The following is a 20,101-nucleotide window of genomic DNA, read 5'->3' on the forward strand; positions in this document are numbered from 1 at the left end:
CAGTATCAGGCAGATTAAAGAATGCATAGCTCGAATATTACAAACATTTAAAAGTTATTGCTAAGGCTGAAGGAGTGGATACGAATGTAAAAAAAATCAATTTCATGCTAAATCTTTCTTTTTTAGGAATAGGATAATAAGTGAATTATTAATACGTAATCTATAACATACGTGATTCTCAGTAGCCAAGATTCACGGGCACGGATTTCTGTTCTCGTTGCTTGAGACAGAGTGACACAATAAGTTGGACCTAAAGCAGAAATCGAGTGAATTGGAGAGGGAAAGAAAAGAGAGAGAGACAGGCACACCGTGGAGGCCTAATGAATTCTTTTATTTTCATTATAGCAGGATAAGTTTAACACTTTATACATGCTAGCGGAGAGCAGGACGAGAAATATTTATGCGCTTCAGATGGTCACCGGAACAATAACGCACAAGAAAAATATTCTCCACCAATACAACGTGCAAACATAAATGAAGTCCAAAGTTTTAAGTACGATGATGACAAACAAAGTATGAACATCGTTGATGAATAATATTTATCATGGGAAGTATGATGCATGCGGTATCACATTCAAGTCAGCGAGCGCTTCACGGTACGACAAGATGTTAAACCACATAGCCAACATCAGATAGCATAAAAAATATTACTGCTATGTGCTGTAACAGTACTTAAGAATGTACAACCATAAAAAATAAATGAATTAGTTTTCTTTTTACAAGCACATGAGAGCGGGGCACGTTTATAAAAAAAGTTCAGTTGATGTCTTGGTAAGAGCTTGAGATTACGAGAAAGAAGCACACTCGCATACCTGCACACACACAAACACACAAGGACTGCCCTCCCCCCCCCCCCCCTTTGTGTCACACGAGAGGTTTGTGAAAAGGCGAGTTCTTCTTCGGGTGTTTGTGTGTGTAAGCCAGTATGTTTCTTTGCGCTCTAAAGCTGTTATCAAGATGGATTACCAGCTAACCCAGCGACATGTTCTTCAGTCCGCATAACCGTGTACTGCGAAAAGTCGTTCACAGCAGACAGCGAGATCGCAATACACACAGTACTAACCTAAACAAGCGATATGGGTTTTCGGTGTAACGTTGACGAGAACTTAGCATTGCATCGCTGCAGGAATGAACAAAGGGCTGTCGTTCATGCCTCTTGAATATGCACAGGCTTAGACGGGAAACATTGCATCAGGGACCAGGTGGAGAATTGGCGATTTTCACATCTAACAAGGCACATTTAAGAAATTTCTGAGCTAGCCATGACAAACTTGCTTTTTGATACGGAGAAAAAAAGAACAAAACAAAGGAATCATTTTGAAGTGGGGAAACGTCAGCGGTAGTAAGCCTTAGGCTCAGTAACGAAGAACTTGCAATGCACCTTTTAGAGTTGGCCCTACATTCGCATAAAAAAAGTAATATGTATTGGATGTAACGGAGCCAACTATCACCGCATCACGAATTTCATGAGGTTTGTTTACTTTAGTCCGCACAATGTCGTAATACAAGCAGTGGAGGAATAAATGCAAGATAAGCTGCTACAATGCCATGTTCACTGGCATTTAGAAACTAAGAAATCATGACGAGTGCGCTGATACGCTACCAAAGTTACAATTATAGAAATCGCTCTTATGTTACGCTCTTGTGGCCTCTATTGAAACGAGGCAGAGCGTCCGAAAGCACATATCTGCAGTGTCGAGCTGTGAAGGAACACTTGCGTCCATTTGCCGTTTGGCCAACACAAGAGCATTCGACCAATTTAAGAGGACACATTAACGAAGCCGATTAATTATTTAGCTTTTACAATATAACGATCTCTTGATTTCAACAGACAAAAAAACAAACAACGAGCACAGCAGGCGTAATGATCATAACGTGTGAGGGATATACAATGTGAACGCCTGTGCGTTATAAAGCACTCTACATATCACCACCTTCCACCAGCACCAGCCGATAAGTACAAACAAACAAAAACATACTTTGGCAGTTAATAACGCTTATTGTATCGCCTATGCTCAGAAAAAATAGTTCTACCGAGTATTCTCACATATATTTTGGAAATTTCAGAATATAGCTGTACAAATTGAGTTTTCACAGGTTGGAGGCATCGCGTGGAGAAGGTCGCTCACGGAACAAAAGAATGTAGACAGAGAACACCGAGCCTGAGCACATGGCGCTCTAATTTTTCTGCACAAACAGGTTTCCTCGACGCTTTCGCGCTGATTTAGCTGCTAAAGATGGGCGTAAAAAAGTCATTAACTTGACTCGTGTAGTGATTGAGCATGCGCAAGAGAATAATTATTTCATCTAATTGAAGCACGTGCTCAGGCTACGATAAGACTGTCACTGACAACACTTTGTCAGGAAGCGACCATCTTCTGGCGAGTGCCTCAGAGATCGTTGTTGATTTGTACACATTTTTCAATAAAAACATTGCCCATCCGATTGCATAAATATAACGGACATTAAAATACTGATGAGAACAAAAAAATAATGAAATTGTGTAAATAAGAAATTTGTATGTACACGTCATATTCCATTACGATCACCGCGTTTCTTTGTGTCAATAAAGAACCGAGTGATAGTTTGGTCATCTGATAACTCTGCGTCGTCCGGACGAGACGGCTGCAAAAATGGCAGTGCGCGACAGACTTAGGGTTATGTTATGGGTATCGTCTATACGCTGCACGCTAGTGCATCTGCACCTGCAGAGCCCTCTTCGCTTTCTTTTTCAATAATGGACTGCCTCTGACGAGGAATACAGTGTTCTTAAGACGGAATATTTAGCCCTTCATCGTAGACGACAAACATTGAGCATGTTTTTTTTTTTTTTTTACAGGATGGTGCGCTGCAGCAAAACAATAAAGAATCTGAGGGGAGCTTTACGAAGGGTTTTCACAGCAAAGTGAATGGAGCAACTCTTTTCTTCTTCGAAGCCATGCAACCGTTTTTCGCAGTGGCCTTTTCGGCGCACCCCCCTATACTGTGGAAGCTTCTCTTTAGACGGAATGATATTGCACATTGTACGCGTAGTCATCGTGCCAATATATTCTCTCTAGGAACGGTGTTGAATGTTTCTCCAGAACGCAGTTCAAATGAACGAATGGATTGTAGATGTCGTAATTGTGGTCAAGAAGTTATAACGCTGCGATCGTAACTCTATTCCATATACAATAGTTAAATGCACTCTGTCTGTGCTGTTGTATTGCCGCATTGTAATATAACAGAAGTTCAGAAGCAGTGTTCTAGGTGCGATGACAGCCTAGCTCAACAAAGGATCATACAGGTTATAGCGAAGTTCTAGTGAGCTACCACGACAGTGTGACAGCGTGTGGTAGCAAGGACCGTCCTGTACAGGTTTATATATATATAGCGGGAAACACTATAGGAATATATCAATCAAGAAAGGATGCTTTTAGTCGATGAACACCTGTGGTGCCTTGAAGCCAGTGAAGACGAGCTTGCGTGGCTTGTCTTGTCTGGAGAGTTCATGTATTCCGTAAACCTGAAATGAGTAAAAAATAAATCGATATATACAAAACAAATACAGCCTACACAGACAGCAAATATGACGCATTTTTTTGTAATGCGAGTCAGGTTCTGAGACCGAGTACACCTTGCCCTCGCACCATAAAACATCATGAACGGACTATATCTGGATCTCATTGAAATCTTTACACACCGCTGCATTTCTCACTATGTATAGATATCCCGTGGTCGAAACAATGTTTTTTGTTGGCTAATAGTGTGACTTCGTTCTGACTTAAATAGCATTTTCGCTCGTCTTAAAATTGATGCCCCTCCTACATAAACTTGAAGGGGCACTAAGCGATATGTTGGTAGATAGTGGATTCAAAGCAGCTAATGACTCGTACAACTTGAAACATGAGTGCATCTTCACAACGCGCTAACATCGAGGGACAACTACACTCTAAAAAAGGTTTATACCATTTCAGGCTTATCTTGGCCCCAAAAAATAATCGTCATCGTTCATGACTAGGTAGTACCGGACTCGCAGTGTTAAAGAAACGAAATACGGGCAAGATAGATGACGATTATTTTGGAGGGACAAAACAGAATCCAAAGGGTGTAAACATTTTTTAGAGTGTAGACGTAGAAATAATTACAGTCTAAGTATTTTTAGCGACCTATGGGGACCCTCTGCCCACGCGCAGTTGGATTCTGGCTTCAGGCATAATTTGCCGACACAGTTTCAAAATGTCTGGAACCAAACAAATCGTCGAGAAAGAAATTCTCTTGCGCAATATTTTATTGGAGCGCTGCCCTCAGTGCGCTAATTTACTGTATATTTCAAAGTCGCAACAGTTCATTTTTTCCCCCGGAAAGTTGAAAATGATATGTTCTACTCACAGCAGTCAACGGTGGTCAGTAGGGAGTCCTCCCCGTTATCTCAGAGCGCCCAAGGACCTCGTCACATCTTCCTTTGAAGGAACAGCCCTTGTCTTTCTGTCTGTGTGAATCTGGAAAACATGAAAGGAAATGCGACTCATCAGTAATTGTTATTGTTGCTATTGTGGATGTTACTTCTTATCAATGTTTATAATGATGTTAAACATCTATGGCGATTGCTCTGTGAATGCTAGAAATTTCAAAATATCGACAGTGAAGAGGTGCTTTTAGTGAACGGACATCATATATATGGACATTAACAGAAAGTCACAAATATGTTTCAAATCATTAGGTGTTTAGCTTTATGTATGCCAGCAATACATTTTATTTCGTTCGTCAGTTCTGCACTCTGAGCAATCAACCGAGATGCATAATACTATTAACTCCACAAACCCCGCGTACAAAACTCTTGCTACATCGTACTACAAATGAATTCCGAGAACACAGAGTGTTGACTAATCCTGCCGGGGGTGTTCCGCCTGTGACGATATCCTTATTAGTCTTTTTTTGAGGATCTCCTCATAACTTGCAAAGGGGAAAGCGGCTAATCAAAAGGCGTCGGTGGAAAAGTGGCCGAACGAGAATTTTAGTCTGGTACTACACTTACGTACATCGATGAAACACTAAAGCGATCACTGTTTATTGAGTTGTTATTCATGAGGAGCGAAGAAAAAATCCAGCAGGCGAGCAGGCTTGTGCTACTCTCATCCGCATCTGCTGTTAGCACAAACCCTTCTTATATATACGAATTCTGTCACCTCACATATATGATAGCGTCATCGGGTGCTGCATGAGCGCATGCCGTCTTGTTTGCAATTGCACGGAAAGCCCACGAGACAGAAGTGTGCGCAACCAATAAGACAAAGCACAATTTTTTACTATCTACGCAGGCAGAAACATTAGAATTCTTTTCGTTATTATTCCCTTTGATGACTGCAGTTTTGATAATCGTCACTAATAAAGGTAACAATAATCATTGTTATGAGCACGAAAGCAATGGGTCATGACCCTGCTATGGGCACGACAACTGTCTTGTTCGAGGCTGACAGCTAAGCAGCGGAACACGAAGAGAGCCTTCAGCATTCCCAGCCGGCCTTTCTTACTTGTAGTAAGTAAAGCACAGTGCTTCTTATTTTTGCTGGTCTGTCAAAAAGTGGTCCATTCATCATGACATGGCCGATGACGAACGTGCGCAAATATTTTTTTCAAAGTTATTGTACATGCATTCGAGTGATTATTGGCATGATTGCGCGAAAAAGGCACAACCACACAAACACGTTTACATGACCTGCACTCGTCTTGTGAATGTGTCCTTGTGCGTGTGTTTGTTTTTTCGTGAGATAATCATGTCAACATAAATGCGCCAATTATCCCACCAAGACCATCCCGTTGATCAGAGTCCCTCGAGAATGCATGCACCCAGCGCGCTTGGGTTTCAAATGCGAAATCTATACTGGAGCTATCCGTCATTGCAACAATGCCACATTTGTTAACGATTCTGTGACGCAACCAACATCAGTCCCAGTATACGAGTTCAACGCCGAGGTCCAGCGTTGCCGTCATATTTACAGCACCACGAAGCAGCCTCTTGTGTGTGTGTCTTTGCAGTGGCATCTCTCAGACGCGCGTAGCAACCCCTCGGTTTCTCACGGCCTTCGCAAGAGCGAGCGTGCTTGCTCGCGCAGCTGATCGCTGCAACCGGCCCGACAGTGCTGCTGAAGCCCGCGGGGCGCAGCTGAGCGCCAAATCCAGGGCGCCCGTTGGTTGGTGGGGTCCGCCCGGGCACTCGAGGGACCGGTTGGCGGGGCGACGGCGGCGGCCCGTCATTAGGGAGGGCGGCAGAGTGGGGGCCCCCTTCAGGCCGGGGACACGCTGGCAACGGTCGCCTCCCCCCACCACCCACCCCTCCTTCTCGCCCCCCCCCCCCCCTCCCACCGCAACCCATCTCTCTCGGCGTGCAAACCTGTCCCCCTCTTCATCGTACCCTCGCCTCAGCAGCCGCAGAGAAGCACGACGACGCCTCGTCATCCAGCGACGACGCGAGCACGAGAGACGTCGCACCTGTGCGCTGGCTTCGTACCCCTCCCCCCCTCCCCCCCCCCCCCCCCCCCGCCACCGCACAAGCTTTTGCTAGCGTGCTGCTTCAATTCTGGTTTTCGTATTTGCCACGCCCGGCTGTTGCTGCAGTAGCGGCGGGGGAACTGCTGCACTAACTCAACACCGCCCTCACGCGTCCAGTCTCTCCCGAGCAGCGAGAACCACGCTTGTTGTACACTCGGCGAAGAGCCATGTGGCCGTCACGTGCTCCAGCGAAACAAGTACACCCCCCCCCCCCCCCCCCCGACCCCTCGCGGGCACCTGCCATGCGATGGTGTGGTGACTCCCGTCAGGGTATACCCCTCGGCTGAGCCGATGGTGTACGACTCCCCGTCTCCCTGATGCGGAGAGCGCGACGCGGCGGTGCGACAAGTTGGCGAAAGATACGAGCTCTGGCTGGTTGAGATAAACGTGCTCGTGCGAAACCCTCGTTTGTGTGCGTGTGGTGCCAGACGAGAAATGTTTCTGCGGGCGAAGGATAAAAAAATCAATTTCGTCATAAGGGCGGAGCAACGAATGCGATAGCAACCATGTTAGAATGTACACGAAGATCAAGACTCGTAACTGTAGTGAGAGTATGAATTGAAGTAAGCATAAGCAAAGTAAAAGAAAAAAAACGAGCTGTTGTGTTTGCGGTCATCCGATTTAACCCTGCCATCGGACAATTTATGTTGGTTAATGAAGGACAACCACTTTGTTAGCAACTTTACCAACACTTATCCGAATTGGGTATGTTTCAAACCTCTTTCCTGGGCCGATCCCGGAGGTAGTGGACAGCCGCGCCAATAAAAATACATCAATTTCGGGTTTGAGCTTTGTTATTGTTTCGCTCTTTTAGTGTTCAAGTCTGAGAAGACTTAAGATAAATAACATGCACTGTCGGTCCTTTGTTTCATGACACTTTTTTGTGGGAGGTCATTCTAAAAATTCTGAAGAATAATTTCGTCAAAAACATGAAGCCTTGTACGAGCATCTTTAGTGATACAACGGTGTGGAAATACACCTGCATACACCACACCTCACATAGCGTGGCGTGGTATATAGTATATATATGCCTAAATAATACGGAACCTCACGGCGACGCCGACTACAAACATTCGTTTGGAGTGTCCAAGTTATTGCTATTGCAGCAAGAAAGTAAAATAGAAAGCTAAAGATGTCCATTACTGTTCGAACATAACCATAGCGGGTTTCGCAAAGATACTCCCGGTCTATTTGCAGGCGGAGGTAAACGAAAGGAGTCTCTGTTACGCACCTTTTTTGCACCTACATAGGCTCCATGAATACCACGAAATAAAACTGCGGGCTGCCTTAAGTGAACGTAGAGCTGTCATCGCAGTAGCTCTAGATCGTGTTGGGTTACTCGTCATACCTGACTTGTTAGGTACGTATCGCGTTAAATGTTAAAAGGGAATGCTTAAGCAGATCATTAAGGACCATAGGGATATTCGAGAAAAAAAAATTGCGGCACGCACGAGATAACCCACAAAAAAAAGAAAAAAAAAACGTTCAGAAAGCACATTCGAAGCCTGCAGCATTAAATGCACTGTACTGCAGCGATTACTTTCCTAAGAAGAAGAATTGTTGCTAATGCTTGTTTGAGTGCATAAGGCATCACATATTGTAATGTGCAATGTATTTCTTATTGCATACGCTTAAAGCAAGTTCCGGAGGAAAAAAAAGAAGAGCTTTGCCACTTGAAATAAGCTTTCAATGCTCCTGAATACTGGAAAGTTTACCTCTTCATTTGCACTAAAAATTATATAATTACTGCGTTTTTTAAGTTATCGCACTATTACAAGCTTTGATAATATTTTGATCTTTCTTGCAGAGTGGCCGATACTGCAGGTATAAGAAGGAAGGCAGCACACGAGCTAACTCGGACGGACGCAAAAATAAAAAAAAAAAAAAAACAAAAGGTTGGGAGTGACGGCGAAAAAAGAACAATCACCACTGCGAACTGACGCAAACAGAAAACAAATCAGCAACGCAGTCCCAGTGAGCGCTGACAGGCCATCACTGCCCGATTGCGCACAATTTTTTGACAGCTTCCAAAAGAGGAGGATGAAAGAGAGACAGCTCCTAAAACGTGGCAAACTAGTCCTCCGAATTCGCGGCGAAGAAAAGCAGACGCAAAAGAAAAAGAACAGTGAGATATAAAAAAAAAGAAAACCGGCCGAAGTGCGCAACGAATGCTTCGCCTAAAAGAAAGCCGTTATTCATCGCGCGGGACAATGGTGCAGTGGCTGGCCGTGCCGTGAGGCGAATATTAATCGGCATTGGTGCATCAGAACGCGCGTTGCAAGGCGTACGCGCTCAGCTTTTGTAATGGGAGCTGTGCGCAAGCCTGCCACCGCTCTAGCCTCTCGCGCGCGCGCCAGCAGCAGGTGTCCCCGCTTCTGCAAACGCAGGGACGTCCCGCGAACTGGTTGCCGATGCCGCGGCGGCCCCCGGGCACGCGAGGAGGAGAAGGAAGGAGGAGTAGGGCGAGGAGGAGGGCAAGGCCGTGTTTTGTACACAGTGCAAGGCACAGCAGCAGCAGCCAGCCGCCAACCGGTCGGTGCACCCGGCTTTCCCCGGGCGTCCCCGGGGACGCGTCATGCTCACGTCACTGCCACTCGGCACAGCAGCCCTGTAACCCCCTCCCCCCCCCCCCACCCCTCCGCTATCAGTACCCCCCGCAACTTCCCCCTACCCCCAAGCACACACCCTTCACGCAGGCACTGATCACTCCCCCCCCTCCCGTCTTCTCGTGCAAGCAGCACGCGACGGGAACGCGCCTGCCTGGATAAGATCGCTCGGCTGTTGGGCTGGCCTGCAATGCGCGGTAGCTTTGTTCCCCCCCCCCCCCCCCTATTCTCCCCGTTCCTCCCCCATCCCAAAGCAAGACGCACGCCTGCCCCCCTTGAACCTCCCTCCGCCCGGTTGGGGGCTCCCTTCTCTCCTGGTCCCCTTCGATTCCACGCGCCCTTGACGATCGGCACGCTCCGTTTCTCCTTTGAGCGAGTGTGTCTGAGAGAGAGAGCGATAGAGCGAGGAGTTGGCGAGCTGCTCACATCGTGTAACATTCGCCTGCGCTGCCACAGGCAACATAGAGGGGGAAAGGACGCATCGGGTTATGATTATCACGAGCAAGCGCAGTAAGCCACGGCGACGAACTGTTCCGACTTAACCACGACGTTTGGCTGCACTGCTCGAGGCCCAACAGCCGTGGCGGTGATGGTTTCGCTCAAGGCGGGGGTCGGTCTGGCACGTCTGGTGTGCGAGTGATCCTTTTTCAGGGTCGCGAGGATGCGTCAACTTGTTTCCACCAGTTCGCCTCTCTCGCGCTAATGAAGAAATCCTCGAGGCGTCCCCTGGCCGACGCACTATCCGATGTCATTCCGGGAACATTAGTCCTTGGGCACACGCGAGGGAACACTTCTCCTGCTCATGTTGCCAAGTGAGCTCTTTCTGTCTGCAATGAAACCGTGGGAGGACTACATGGACTCCGCGTCTCTAGCTTCGTTGCACCCTATGCAGCACGGAGAAAGCGTGCGCTGAACTGTTATGGTACTGCCTCGACTTTCAGAAATGTCGTTATAATCCGTGAAAGTCCAACATTTCTAGCTGCATTTATGATAAATGAAAGAAATAAAACGATTGTGAAGGATGCATGTATGGCAGCTATTTTAAATATGACCACAGTGCATGTGGCGAACTACTTCCCCTTAAACTCGACATGGTATTGTAACCTGCCAGCCACAACCATGTTTCTTCCTCCAGACACTGATATACAGTGTCATTCATTAACTTCTGCATTGCACGTGTTGATGGCTTGTATCAAAGTTAACGACGAGTGCAATTATATTTTCGCAGCACCTATAACAAATTTTCCCGTCTTTAGTCAGCATTCGTCATATATTAGAAATGACACGAGATATATAACCGTAGATCAATTTACCTATAGCGAGGCCTAGATGTAGCGTGCAGGGGCATCAGTTTAAACCATTCTGAAAACTGGCACGCTGGCTTTCCCGCGACACACAATCTCTAAAAATATGGAGACCAGCACATAGTAAAATCGTGAATATTTAGCGACTGGTGCGCTGTTATTGTGTTAGGCGGGTACATGTGTCGTTGAGGGTTGCACGAAAGCGAGCCAATCACACTAGATACGCTCTAACAAGCAGTTTATCAATGCGTAAGTGATCATATATTGAGCAACATGTACTATGCGTAAGCACGGCGCTTTTCTGTAGGATATATTGTACGCAGTGCCGCAAAATGTCTTCCACGTGTTGCCCACATCATTTACATGCATGTCTTCCACCGGCATGCGACGTTTAGAATGCATTTGTCACCGGAGAAATGAGCCTATTATATGTACTTTGCACATTTTCACCATGTAAGAAAGGCACCGACACTACGAAACGCCTCAGCCATGCATTTCTGCTTAAAACGGTAAGAAAAAAAGAAAAATACTTTCGCAGGAGAGAACACACGTTGAAGACGAGTATTCCAGACGGGTCGGCAATTATAAATATACTGGAACAGCAGTCACGCTAGAAGAAAATAAACGCTAAGGAAAAATTACGTTTGCGCGTTCGTGTGGGTGTTTCTTTTTCTTCGCGGTCCTTCGTTCCTGCCTCCGTTCCTTTCTCAATTTGGCGTTTTTCCAGTACCTACGAGATCACTGAGGTCTCTCGGGGCTCAACACGAAGGCCCGTCACATTCGGTATACTGCTTCCGCTTGCGCACATACAGGGCACACTCCGTAAATTGAGGGTCTTTCCGCGCGCTCGCGAGCTGCGAGCGCTGTTTCGCAGGGGGCGCTAACCCGACAACGAATCGGCGCCACAAACGACGTCCCCGGGACAAGATGGGAGCGCACGCCCCAGCTAGGAATCCCGAGGCGCACCCCCGAAAGTGGGGCCCATGGCGCGCGCCTCCGTAGTCGCCGTCGTCGTCGGCTTGGCGTCTTCCGGGAACGGGTCCGCGATCATATTCGCGGAACGCGACGCGGTCGGCAGCTGCATTTCTCCTGGGCGTGCACTAGGCTCTTGTTCCGCGGCGGTGGGGCAGGCCGAGGTTATATATACGAGGGCCACGCCTCGCTCGTCTCCTTGCGGCGAGGTCTCCGCGTTACAACAGCGCATGCGCCGCAGCATCAACCGGGAAGTCACGATCGTACTGCGCCAGTGACGCAACTCGGCCGCGCGGCGTTGGGGGGTATTAGAAGCCCGTACGAGTTTCCCGGAAGAGGAACAGTTATGGTCTGTTGAGAAGCGCCTCCGAACACACGAGGTATAGTTGGTCGCTGCCGGCAGCGAGGCGGGTGATTTAGACCCTGTGAGACGACCAGAGAACGAAGCGCGCAGAAGCCTATAGTGTTGCTTCACGAATTACGAAACGGCGCCTTAAAATATCGAGCGCAGGGAGCTCGTGCGTTCTCCTACATCTTTTGTTGGCCAGCTCCGGACCACGCAATGCTTCAAGCGGTAGCTCCACTGATGCTTCGAAAGGCTCCAGACGCAAATGAGCAAAATGTGTATGGACAGACAGACGTGTACGCATTGTAAGAGTGTGTGCAGCGATTCTGCACGACCTTTTTTCTTTTTTCGCGAAGCATGTGTTATCTATATAGGGTGCAGAACATGTCTTCATTTTAGACTGTGTGACCATGGCTTCGCTGTTAGGCTTTCTTCTTTTTCTGCGCATTGCCTCGGATACCGAGGCGAGTAATCCGTCGCGATAGCTCGAGGCTTTTAAGCGTGTAGCTTGTGCTTGAAGACTGCCATTTAGTCGGTGGTGGCAGGACCGGTCTAATGCATTAGAGAAGCAGGCCTGAACAATACCCCTCTTTAATAATTTACTGTGTGCTGCTTCAATGCAGTGCAGTGTCTGCAGTTTTCATGCGCAAGTTAGACGCCTAAAAGCGTCGGGTTATCCTGACGGATTGCTCGTCTCAGTAGCTGAGGCAATCTGCAGAAAGAGAAGAAAACGTAACAGTGGTGCCATGGTCACCAAAGAGCTGCCCACAGAAAAGGAACGTAAGGTCGCGTTGATTCTATACAAGCATCAAATCGCCCATCGACTTAAAATCGGTGAACTGGTTAGTGAACGTGTAGTGTTTTCTGCCCCACACAATCTTTGTTCGATATCAGAAAAGCACCCCTATCAAGAAACCGAAGCCCAGTGTGAAGTAAGGGCTTTTCGTCGTTATTTGTTTCGGTGTCCCCTGTCCCGCTTCGCTCTGCACCACACAGTCTACAATGGAAAACTAGCCTCCCAAACCATCACCTTTCTATGTCTTCATAGAGCAGGAACGGAAGCTATATGAGGTTCTGTGCTACAATGATAGAATATTTGGCTTCAGACCTTTTTACCACCTCAAGTGCTCAAAAGGGCAATGTGTTTCTCAAGCTGGGGCACAATGATAACTATTCGTGCACCGCTAAAATTCAGCCTGTGGATAAGTAGGACCGGGCACATAAATAAAGCCTTACATCAGCCAGGCAACTAGGAAACGTAGCAAATTAGGTGGTATTTAAATATCTCACAACGCCATTCAAGTGTACACCCGTAAATGACGCGTGCTTCAGCTTGCAGAGGAATACTTTTTTCGTGACTCCACCACAGCCATAACTAAATCCGTTTATGCTCGCTCTGTGCGGAAAGTGCGATGATATACTAAATTTCTACAGTAAATCAAATGCTGGAATAAAAATTTACAGTATTATGTGAAGGCATTCAATGCCAGGATCGAGGTGTGTCCCACGTGGACAAGTGGCAAGATTTCTATTCACTGAAGTGTAGATTTCATCAGACCCAGAGTTTCTGAGCCGGCTTAATGAAAAAGGTGGGTTGAACTACACGGAGCATTATGGTTGAGTTATCCCAAGGTGCTGAGGAGAATTGAATACTACGAAAGCACGGACAAGTTACCGACAAAGGCAGTGAGACTGCGACAGAGAACCGTACACGAACCTGCAACACTGAAACTACGCGCATGGTTGGCAGCTTGGTTGAGTTATCGCGTTCATTCCCTTGTTCCAAGTAAAGCGAAACCCTTACGGGCCTTAATGACCGCCACAGTTATCTACGCCGTCTTCAACGTCACCGCAAGCGAGAGCACCCCCTTTTCCCGGTAGCCATGAGGAGACGCCACCGTATCAAGCAGGTGGCCTCAAACCTCTCGCGAAACCAGCAGCAGCAGGGGCGCTAACCATCCGAACGGACCACAAGGGGAAGCGCATGCTCGTGTTTGTAAACATGAGGAGGCAGGTCATCGCCGCGGTTCCTCCGCTGCCCTTCCACTCGAATGCGGGAAAGCGGAGGGGGGATTGCCCCCGATCGCAAGCGCGAGGTTAGGGGCATCTTGGGCCTCTCACCGAATACAGTCAAGTGGCTGCACCCTTCAAGAACTCGGAAGGGGGGGTCATGCGTGCGCGCACGCCCGAATCACCGGGTGACGGGCTGCCGTAAGGGGAGGGGGGGGGGGGGGGTGAGCAGGCGTGTTCTCTGCCGCATGAAAGCAACTGAGTTGCGCAGCGGAATGATGTGGAGGGGGAGGGGGGGATGAACATGTTGGCGATGCTGCTGGGGCTGCTGCAGGTTGAGAGAAAGCGCGGACTTCCCGCTCCACTGCGGGGCAATGCTCGCGACATTTCCGCGCGCGAGGGAGCAACCCGCTTGGCGAGGTGAGTACACGAAGGGGGGTGGGAGGGGGAAGTATACGGTAAGCGGCAGCGCTGGCCCCGTAGCGGCGGCAGCCGAGTCAACGTCCGGGGGCCATCGAGCTGAGTGGTGGGGGCACGCTCTTGAGCAAGAGGGGGGGGGGGGGGGTCACTCGCCGGTCAGCGCGCTCTCTCGTTGCGCGGAGCGTGCTGGGCGGCCGACCGAAACGGAAGACTCGAGATCCGTCCAGCCGTGAAGTGTACACGCGAGGCTTTACGTTGCGTCGAAAAGGGAGCAGCGTTGCGGAGCTGCAAGCACGACTGGCTTCGAGATATGCCGCTTTCGGTGCTCTATGCCGTGCGCGCTCGAGCAAGTTTGCCCTCCGGTGTTTGCACGAGCTTTTCTTTTTTTGCGGAGCGGGAAAAAATAAATAAAACGCGATATACTAAATGCCACATTTTCGGAAACCTTCTGAGTCGAAAGCAACGAAAGGTTATCGCGGAGGTAAGACAACACGGGGTGCGTTCCTGTCTTGTGCTTTCGAAAATGTACAGTGCCACCATCCTGGGCGATGTGGCAGCCCTGCAAGCAGGAGTATGGGAAGTTGGGTTCGGCTATACTATAAATAAACGCCTCTCGAAATACCTGGCCTCCATTTTGGCCACATATATGATGATGTGTTTTCTAGCAATGCACATCTCAAAAGAAATGACCATGCGTGTTGCAGCTTTAATAGAGTAATTACACTCTACTTTCATGTGCTAAAATATATTCCTCTATGAAGAGCACTTCCTGCACTCCGGTAGCAGAAACCATGTATACCGTAGCAGTGCTTTATTAATGATTATGTTGAGTATAAAAATACTTCTAATCGGGGATTTTTTTGTGTTTAGAAATGATCTACCTTATTTCCTAATTCATCAATCGGGGGCATTGGACCCATCATCACTCAGTGCGCGATATCGACCACGAATGGACTTCCTCACCAAAACAATTCCCTTTCGTAACTATACAAACTTTCGTTGACTGCGATTACACACATTTAATTCATATCCAGTTCACAAGAATACATGCTCTCAAGAAACTACCCCAACTGATTAATTATCCTTGACTTAGTAGAGCTCGAACGATTTCACACATTCGCATCTGCATTCCATAGACCTTCACCTGCAGCTGACTTCTTCCAGGCTCGCGACGACTGGAACGTAGGCTCCCTGTGCCATCTGTAGCTCGGCACGGTGTTTAGAAACGCCAGTGCCTTTCGCATTGGTACGGCAAGCAGCTAGCCCTTCTTGTAAATTGTGAGGCTGTAAGGAAGCCATGCAAAACCTTAGCTGCGACTGTTCCGGGTTTTGCGAACAGAGATGTGAACTCTCTTTTGTCCTTACTAAGTTGGAGAGCCATTCGCTCTCTGAGCGTATAGTGTTCTTGCCTCGTGACCTCGGCTGACATATATATGACACCTTTAAGACTACGGCGCTTGTCGTTAAACCCGACAGGCTTGTTTCAAAGACTGCGATGAAAGTCGGTGCCATATTTTTATCCATATTTTCAGCCTAACAACTCATCAACTTCCCTGTATGCTGCTTCGAATTGACGATTAGTAACTGGCGGTACTTTGATACAGATGTTGTGCACCGCACAAAAGTTTTGAGAATGTAAACTGCTCTAATCAAGAAATAGGAAACTACGCTACATGTATTTGATAGTAAGTACTGCTTGTCGTTAAATGATTCATTAAAAAAAAGAAAACGTTGTCAATAGAGGGACTGACCTTAACGCTTACCCAAAACAGCAGCAGGTAGGCGCAATGTGTCTTTCCTCAGTTTGACTGCATATTACAATGACGCTGTACGAGCATCAGTACTTCATCGTAAATCATCAGGTGAAATATTTAGCTTTACCTTTAACAGCCGCCTCTTACTGTTTAATTTTGTTATTCGCTAACTTACAGGAAATGTTACAGATAATAGAGAGTTTTAGTGCGTCCGGTACTCCGGTAGGCGCGGGCGGTTTGCCGGATGAGCGGGGGCGTAAACGTGAGCGGCCAGATTGGTGGCGCCAGCTGGTGGTGCAAAGCTCAACCACCTAAACACAGAACCAATTACTATATTCCTCTTAGCTGGGGTGTATGTTTTCGACAGCAGCGTAATTGCGAACACAATTACGCTGCTGCCGAAAATTTGCACCAGCAGCGAAGCAGAATAAAGTAGGTTACTGCAATTTTAGCTCTGTGTTTGTCTGGTTGAGCTCTACAACAACAGGCGGCTTCACCGCTCGGGCCGCTCACGTTTACGCCCCCGACCATCCGGCAATCCGCCCCAGTTTGCCGGAATAGCGGACACGCTAAAGATCTCTAATATACAGACGAAGGGGTCCCAAAGTCAGAAACTGTAACGCGACACACGGGTAATAAAGAAAAATAGACACGTGAGAAGACCAACAATTAAAAAAAACATTATATGTAAAAAAAGTTAAAAACAAGAAAACGAACAAACACAATGGTACGAAATACATCTTAAGAAAAACTGAACACGTGAAATACAAGGTCGCATGCAATGCTCTAGCTGCAGGTTTATGGAACTTTATAACAAAATACTAACAACACGTACAAATTACACACTGAAGTATAAGGAGCGATGTAAACTTAATTATACATGAAAAAATGCTTCAGGACATGCCTAAATATATGAAAGGATGATGAAGATTTGACGGAGTTGGGTAAATGATTCCATAGTTTTGTAGCCGTGAAGGTTATGTCCTTTCTCCATTGTAGAAATGAACCATAAGAAGTAGAAAAAGAAGTGCGCAAACCTAGCGTTACTTTTTATTTATAACATACATAGAACGAACGAATTCGCGTGAAAGCTCTTTAGTACGTAATTTGCAGAGCAAAATTATGAGCTGATAGCTGAACAAGCTCGTCACAAGTGTGTTGGCCTTACTTGAGCCCGATCCCTCAGTCACGTCCCCCTTTACCCTTCCCCCTTTCAATAAAGTTTACCACCACCACCACGAAGTAACGAATCAGCATTCGCATCATAACTACTGTTAGTAATATAGCGCATTGCTTGGTTTTGCAAAAGGGCTGAATAGAGGAAATATGACAGCAATAAGTGTTTCCCCAAGAAACAATACCGTAAGTGATGTGACTATGTATGAAAGCAAAATAAAAGGCTAATAACGCGTCTTCGGAAGAATACGCTCTCGAGTTGATTTATGCTCTACTAGCGAATGAAGACTTTCGCTTGATGAAGGCAATGCGTTGACAAAAACTTAGGTTATAACCTAGTTTGATGCTCAAAAATGACACACTGTTGGAGACGGGGACGTGGTGTTATGTAGGGCATGCAAGGCTGCATCGTTTGTCTTGTTCAGAAAATTATTGAGTTTTGGGAGAGTTGACAATGAAGTGGTAAGAATGACACGTATCATTCGACCATCTCTGCAAGTTCATTGTTTAATGAATCTGCATGTTATTCCAGTTGGCTGTGTTTCTGGGTAGAAAACTGAACAACAAACTAATGAATAGACGACAGAAGTGTAAGTGCAGGCAAACAAGCGAAACTAAGCCCGAAATTCGTGTCTCTACCGCTCAATCACGTCAACCTCGCACGCCCCGTGACCCGCGTACAGCAGTACAAACTTCAGAGATTACAAGAACAGAGAAGTACGTTATACCGAACTACCGTTACCCAAGACAGCCCCTTCAATGTTCCGAGGCGATGCCCAGGCACCAAGTCGAGGTTCACGAGTCTAAGTGCTTACGGCTGCCGATTTTACCCGCTCGTTTCGTCTGCGCCTACCAGAGTTGCTATTCCCTTACGGCCAATCAGATCACGCCCTCTGTCGTCGATTGCGAGGGAGCGCGCGCTATGAAATGCCGCGCCATTTGAATTCCGGTCGGGCAAGGGAGAGGCAGGCGCGCGACACCGCACCGTTCGCCAAAGCAACGACGCTAGCGTCGACGTCGCTGCACTGAGAGGAGGCCCTCGTTCCCTCCCTCTTCGACGGCCTTTCGACACGGCGGCCACCTCCGCTTCCCGCCAAAATTTGCCCCATTCGTCTCGGGGCCGTAACGGGTTACCGCGAAGAGCCAGCGAGTCTTGGCGGCGGCCTTTCCCGCCTTTTTTTTTTCTTTTAGCGTTCTTCTTTTTCCAGCGCCCAGCAGCTCGAAACGGCATTGGTTGTTTGGCCGCCTCGAGCAGGTGTTCCTGACTGGAGGCGGTGCGACGTCCCCGTGCAAAGCTAATCTGAAGTGGGGAGGCAAAAGAAGAAGAAAACGAACGGCTCAGGCGCCCCTATTCCGCGTATATGCTATGGGCTTTTGCATCTATCTGCACCCGAGGTTTGTAAATGTCATGGACGAGCATGCAGATATGATTTCGAGCATTGAGTAATAGGCGCTATCTAGATTGCATCCGACTATCGCGGTTTATGAATGCCCATGAATAGCTGGGACATTTGAAGAATTTTGAACTGAAGACAACAGGGAAAGGCACGACAAGACAGGGCGGGGTTGGCTTGCATACAAAAGTGAGAACTCTGTAAGCACTGAAAGAGGCACCACTTCAGAATCTATGGGAGAATAGTTCGGTCTGCTCACTCGTGCAGGGTTTCTTCTCCGCATGTACGTGCATTTATTGGCGCGCATAAATCAACTTATCCTTAATTGCTTAAGTTTGCGCGTACAGCAATACCATAGGTTGTTCTAAAGACGTGTCTGGATGAAATGAATGCTTAAGGTTTTTTCGGTACACTTGTTTATGTAGTAAAACGCACTGTTATGGTTTGAACGCGTTCCGTTATTTGATGCTTCTTCTGGATTTAGACACGAACGAATATCTTAGTTCACGCGAAAATGACATTGGAGCCACCACCTGTTGCAGGTGCCAGTGGTTGCAGCCGGCAATAAAAATCACCACAACACTTTTTTTTTTTATTTTGAAACTCTCCAGACCACCACAATGTCTTCCGCCCACTGTGCCGTTCTCAACCTGGACTCTAGAATCGTTGTGGCTCATGTCGACAAACGTTCGCAACCTTGTATTTCTGACCCCGTGAGGTGTACCAGAATATTTACACGGAAGCCGGAAAGACTCATGGACTAAAGATAGAGAAGTAGAGGAAAGAAACGGGGGGCGAATTTTTTTCTTGGCGCGCGAACATAAATCTCCAACTAAAGCTTGCTTCGCGCGCGCATCGCGCAACCTGTTCGCCTGCCGAGACGCGGCGGGAGGGGGGGGGGGGGGGGGGTACTACGTCACGCGACCGACTGCGCGCCCAACAAGCGACGCGTTGCGCTGCGCACGTGCCTGGCGCGAGGCGCGCGCTCTCCTCACCTGAGCCCGGCGACGCATCGCTGCCCCAGCGGCGTTGCGTCCTCTTGTCGTCGTCGCCGCGCTGCCACTGGAATCGGCCCTGCATCGGCCGGTCCCGTCCGAAGTCGTAGTTCCAGGCCCGCGAGCTGTCCTCCTGCATCTTGTCCAGCGTCCGCCTGGTGCCCCTGTCCTCGCCGTCGTCGAACAATCGCCGGCACGCTCGGCTGCCGTGCGGCGATCCCATCGCGCGAGCTGTTCCTTGCGGGGCGAACGGGCGCGAAGCAGCTGACGGACGGCGGCGCGTCAAGTGTTGGGGAAGATGCGGCCAGTCTTGGTCCCTCCACGCGGTCGATGTGGGCGCGCGCGTCAGATTCGTTTGGCGCCGATGGTTTCGAAGCCGGGATTCCCGGGCACCCATTGGCGGCCGCCTCCTTTCCCGGCCGACGCGACCTCGCTTTCTCTCTCCTCTTGGAGAGAGGCTCGATGAAGAGGGCGAGAGAAGGCAGCCGATGGAGGACGAGGAAGCCGCATAACCGGTCCATCGGTCGCTGCTCCGAGAGAGGAAAGTGGCGCGCCAGTTTGAAAAAACACGCGCGCCGTCGCGTTTCGTCGCG

The 20,101-nt window shown here is 48.2% G+C and overlaps 1 protein-coding gene across 1 annotated transcript; it reads right to left on the reverse strand.

Annotated features, from left to right (window-relative positions):
• Positions 1 to 312: 312 nt before the first annotated feature.
• Positions 313 to 19,861, reverse strand: LOC126544011 (uncharacterized). The gene is made up of 3 exons (XM_072284896.1): positions 19,509 to 19,861; positions 4,372 to 4,481; positions 313 to 3,505 (listed from the first exon to the last, which is right to left on the reverse strand). Exons 1-2 carry the CDS (start codon positions 19,729 to 19,731, stop codon positions 4,387 to 4,389), a joined length of 318 nt encoding a protein of 105 aa, XP_072140997.1. The 5' UTR covers positions 19,732 to 19,861; the 3' UTR covers positions 313 to 3,505; positions 4,372 to 4,386.
• Positions 19,862 to 20,101: the final 240 nt, after the last annotated feature.

The sequence above is a fragment of the Dermacentor andersoni genome, chromosome 10 (assembly GCF_023375885.2).
Source record: "Dermacentor andersoni chromosome 10, qqDerAnde1_hic_scaffold, whole genome shotgun sequence".
Lineage (NCBI taxonomy): Eukaryota > Metazoa > Arthropoda > Arachnida > Ixodida > Ixodidae > Dermacentor > Dermacentor andersoni.

Coding starts and splice junctions, on each gene's coding strand:
- LOC126544011 (XM_072284896.1), bottom strand. CDS start 19,731: ATGGGATCGCCGCACGGCAGCCGAGCGTGCCGGCGATTGTTCGACGAC. Junction 4,482..19,508: donor CGATGCGTCGCCGGGCTCAG/GTGAGGAGAGCG, acceptor CATGTTTTCCAG/ATTCACACAGACAGAAAGAC.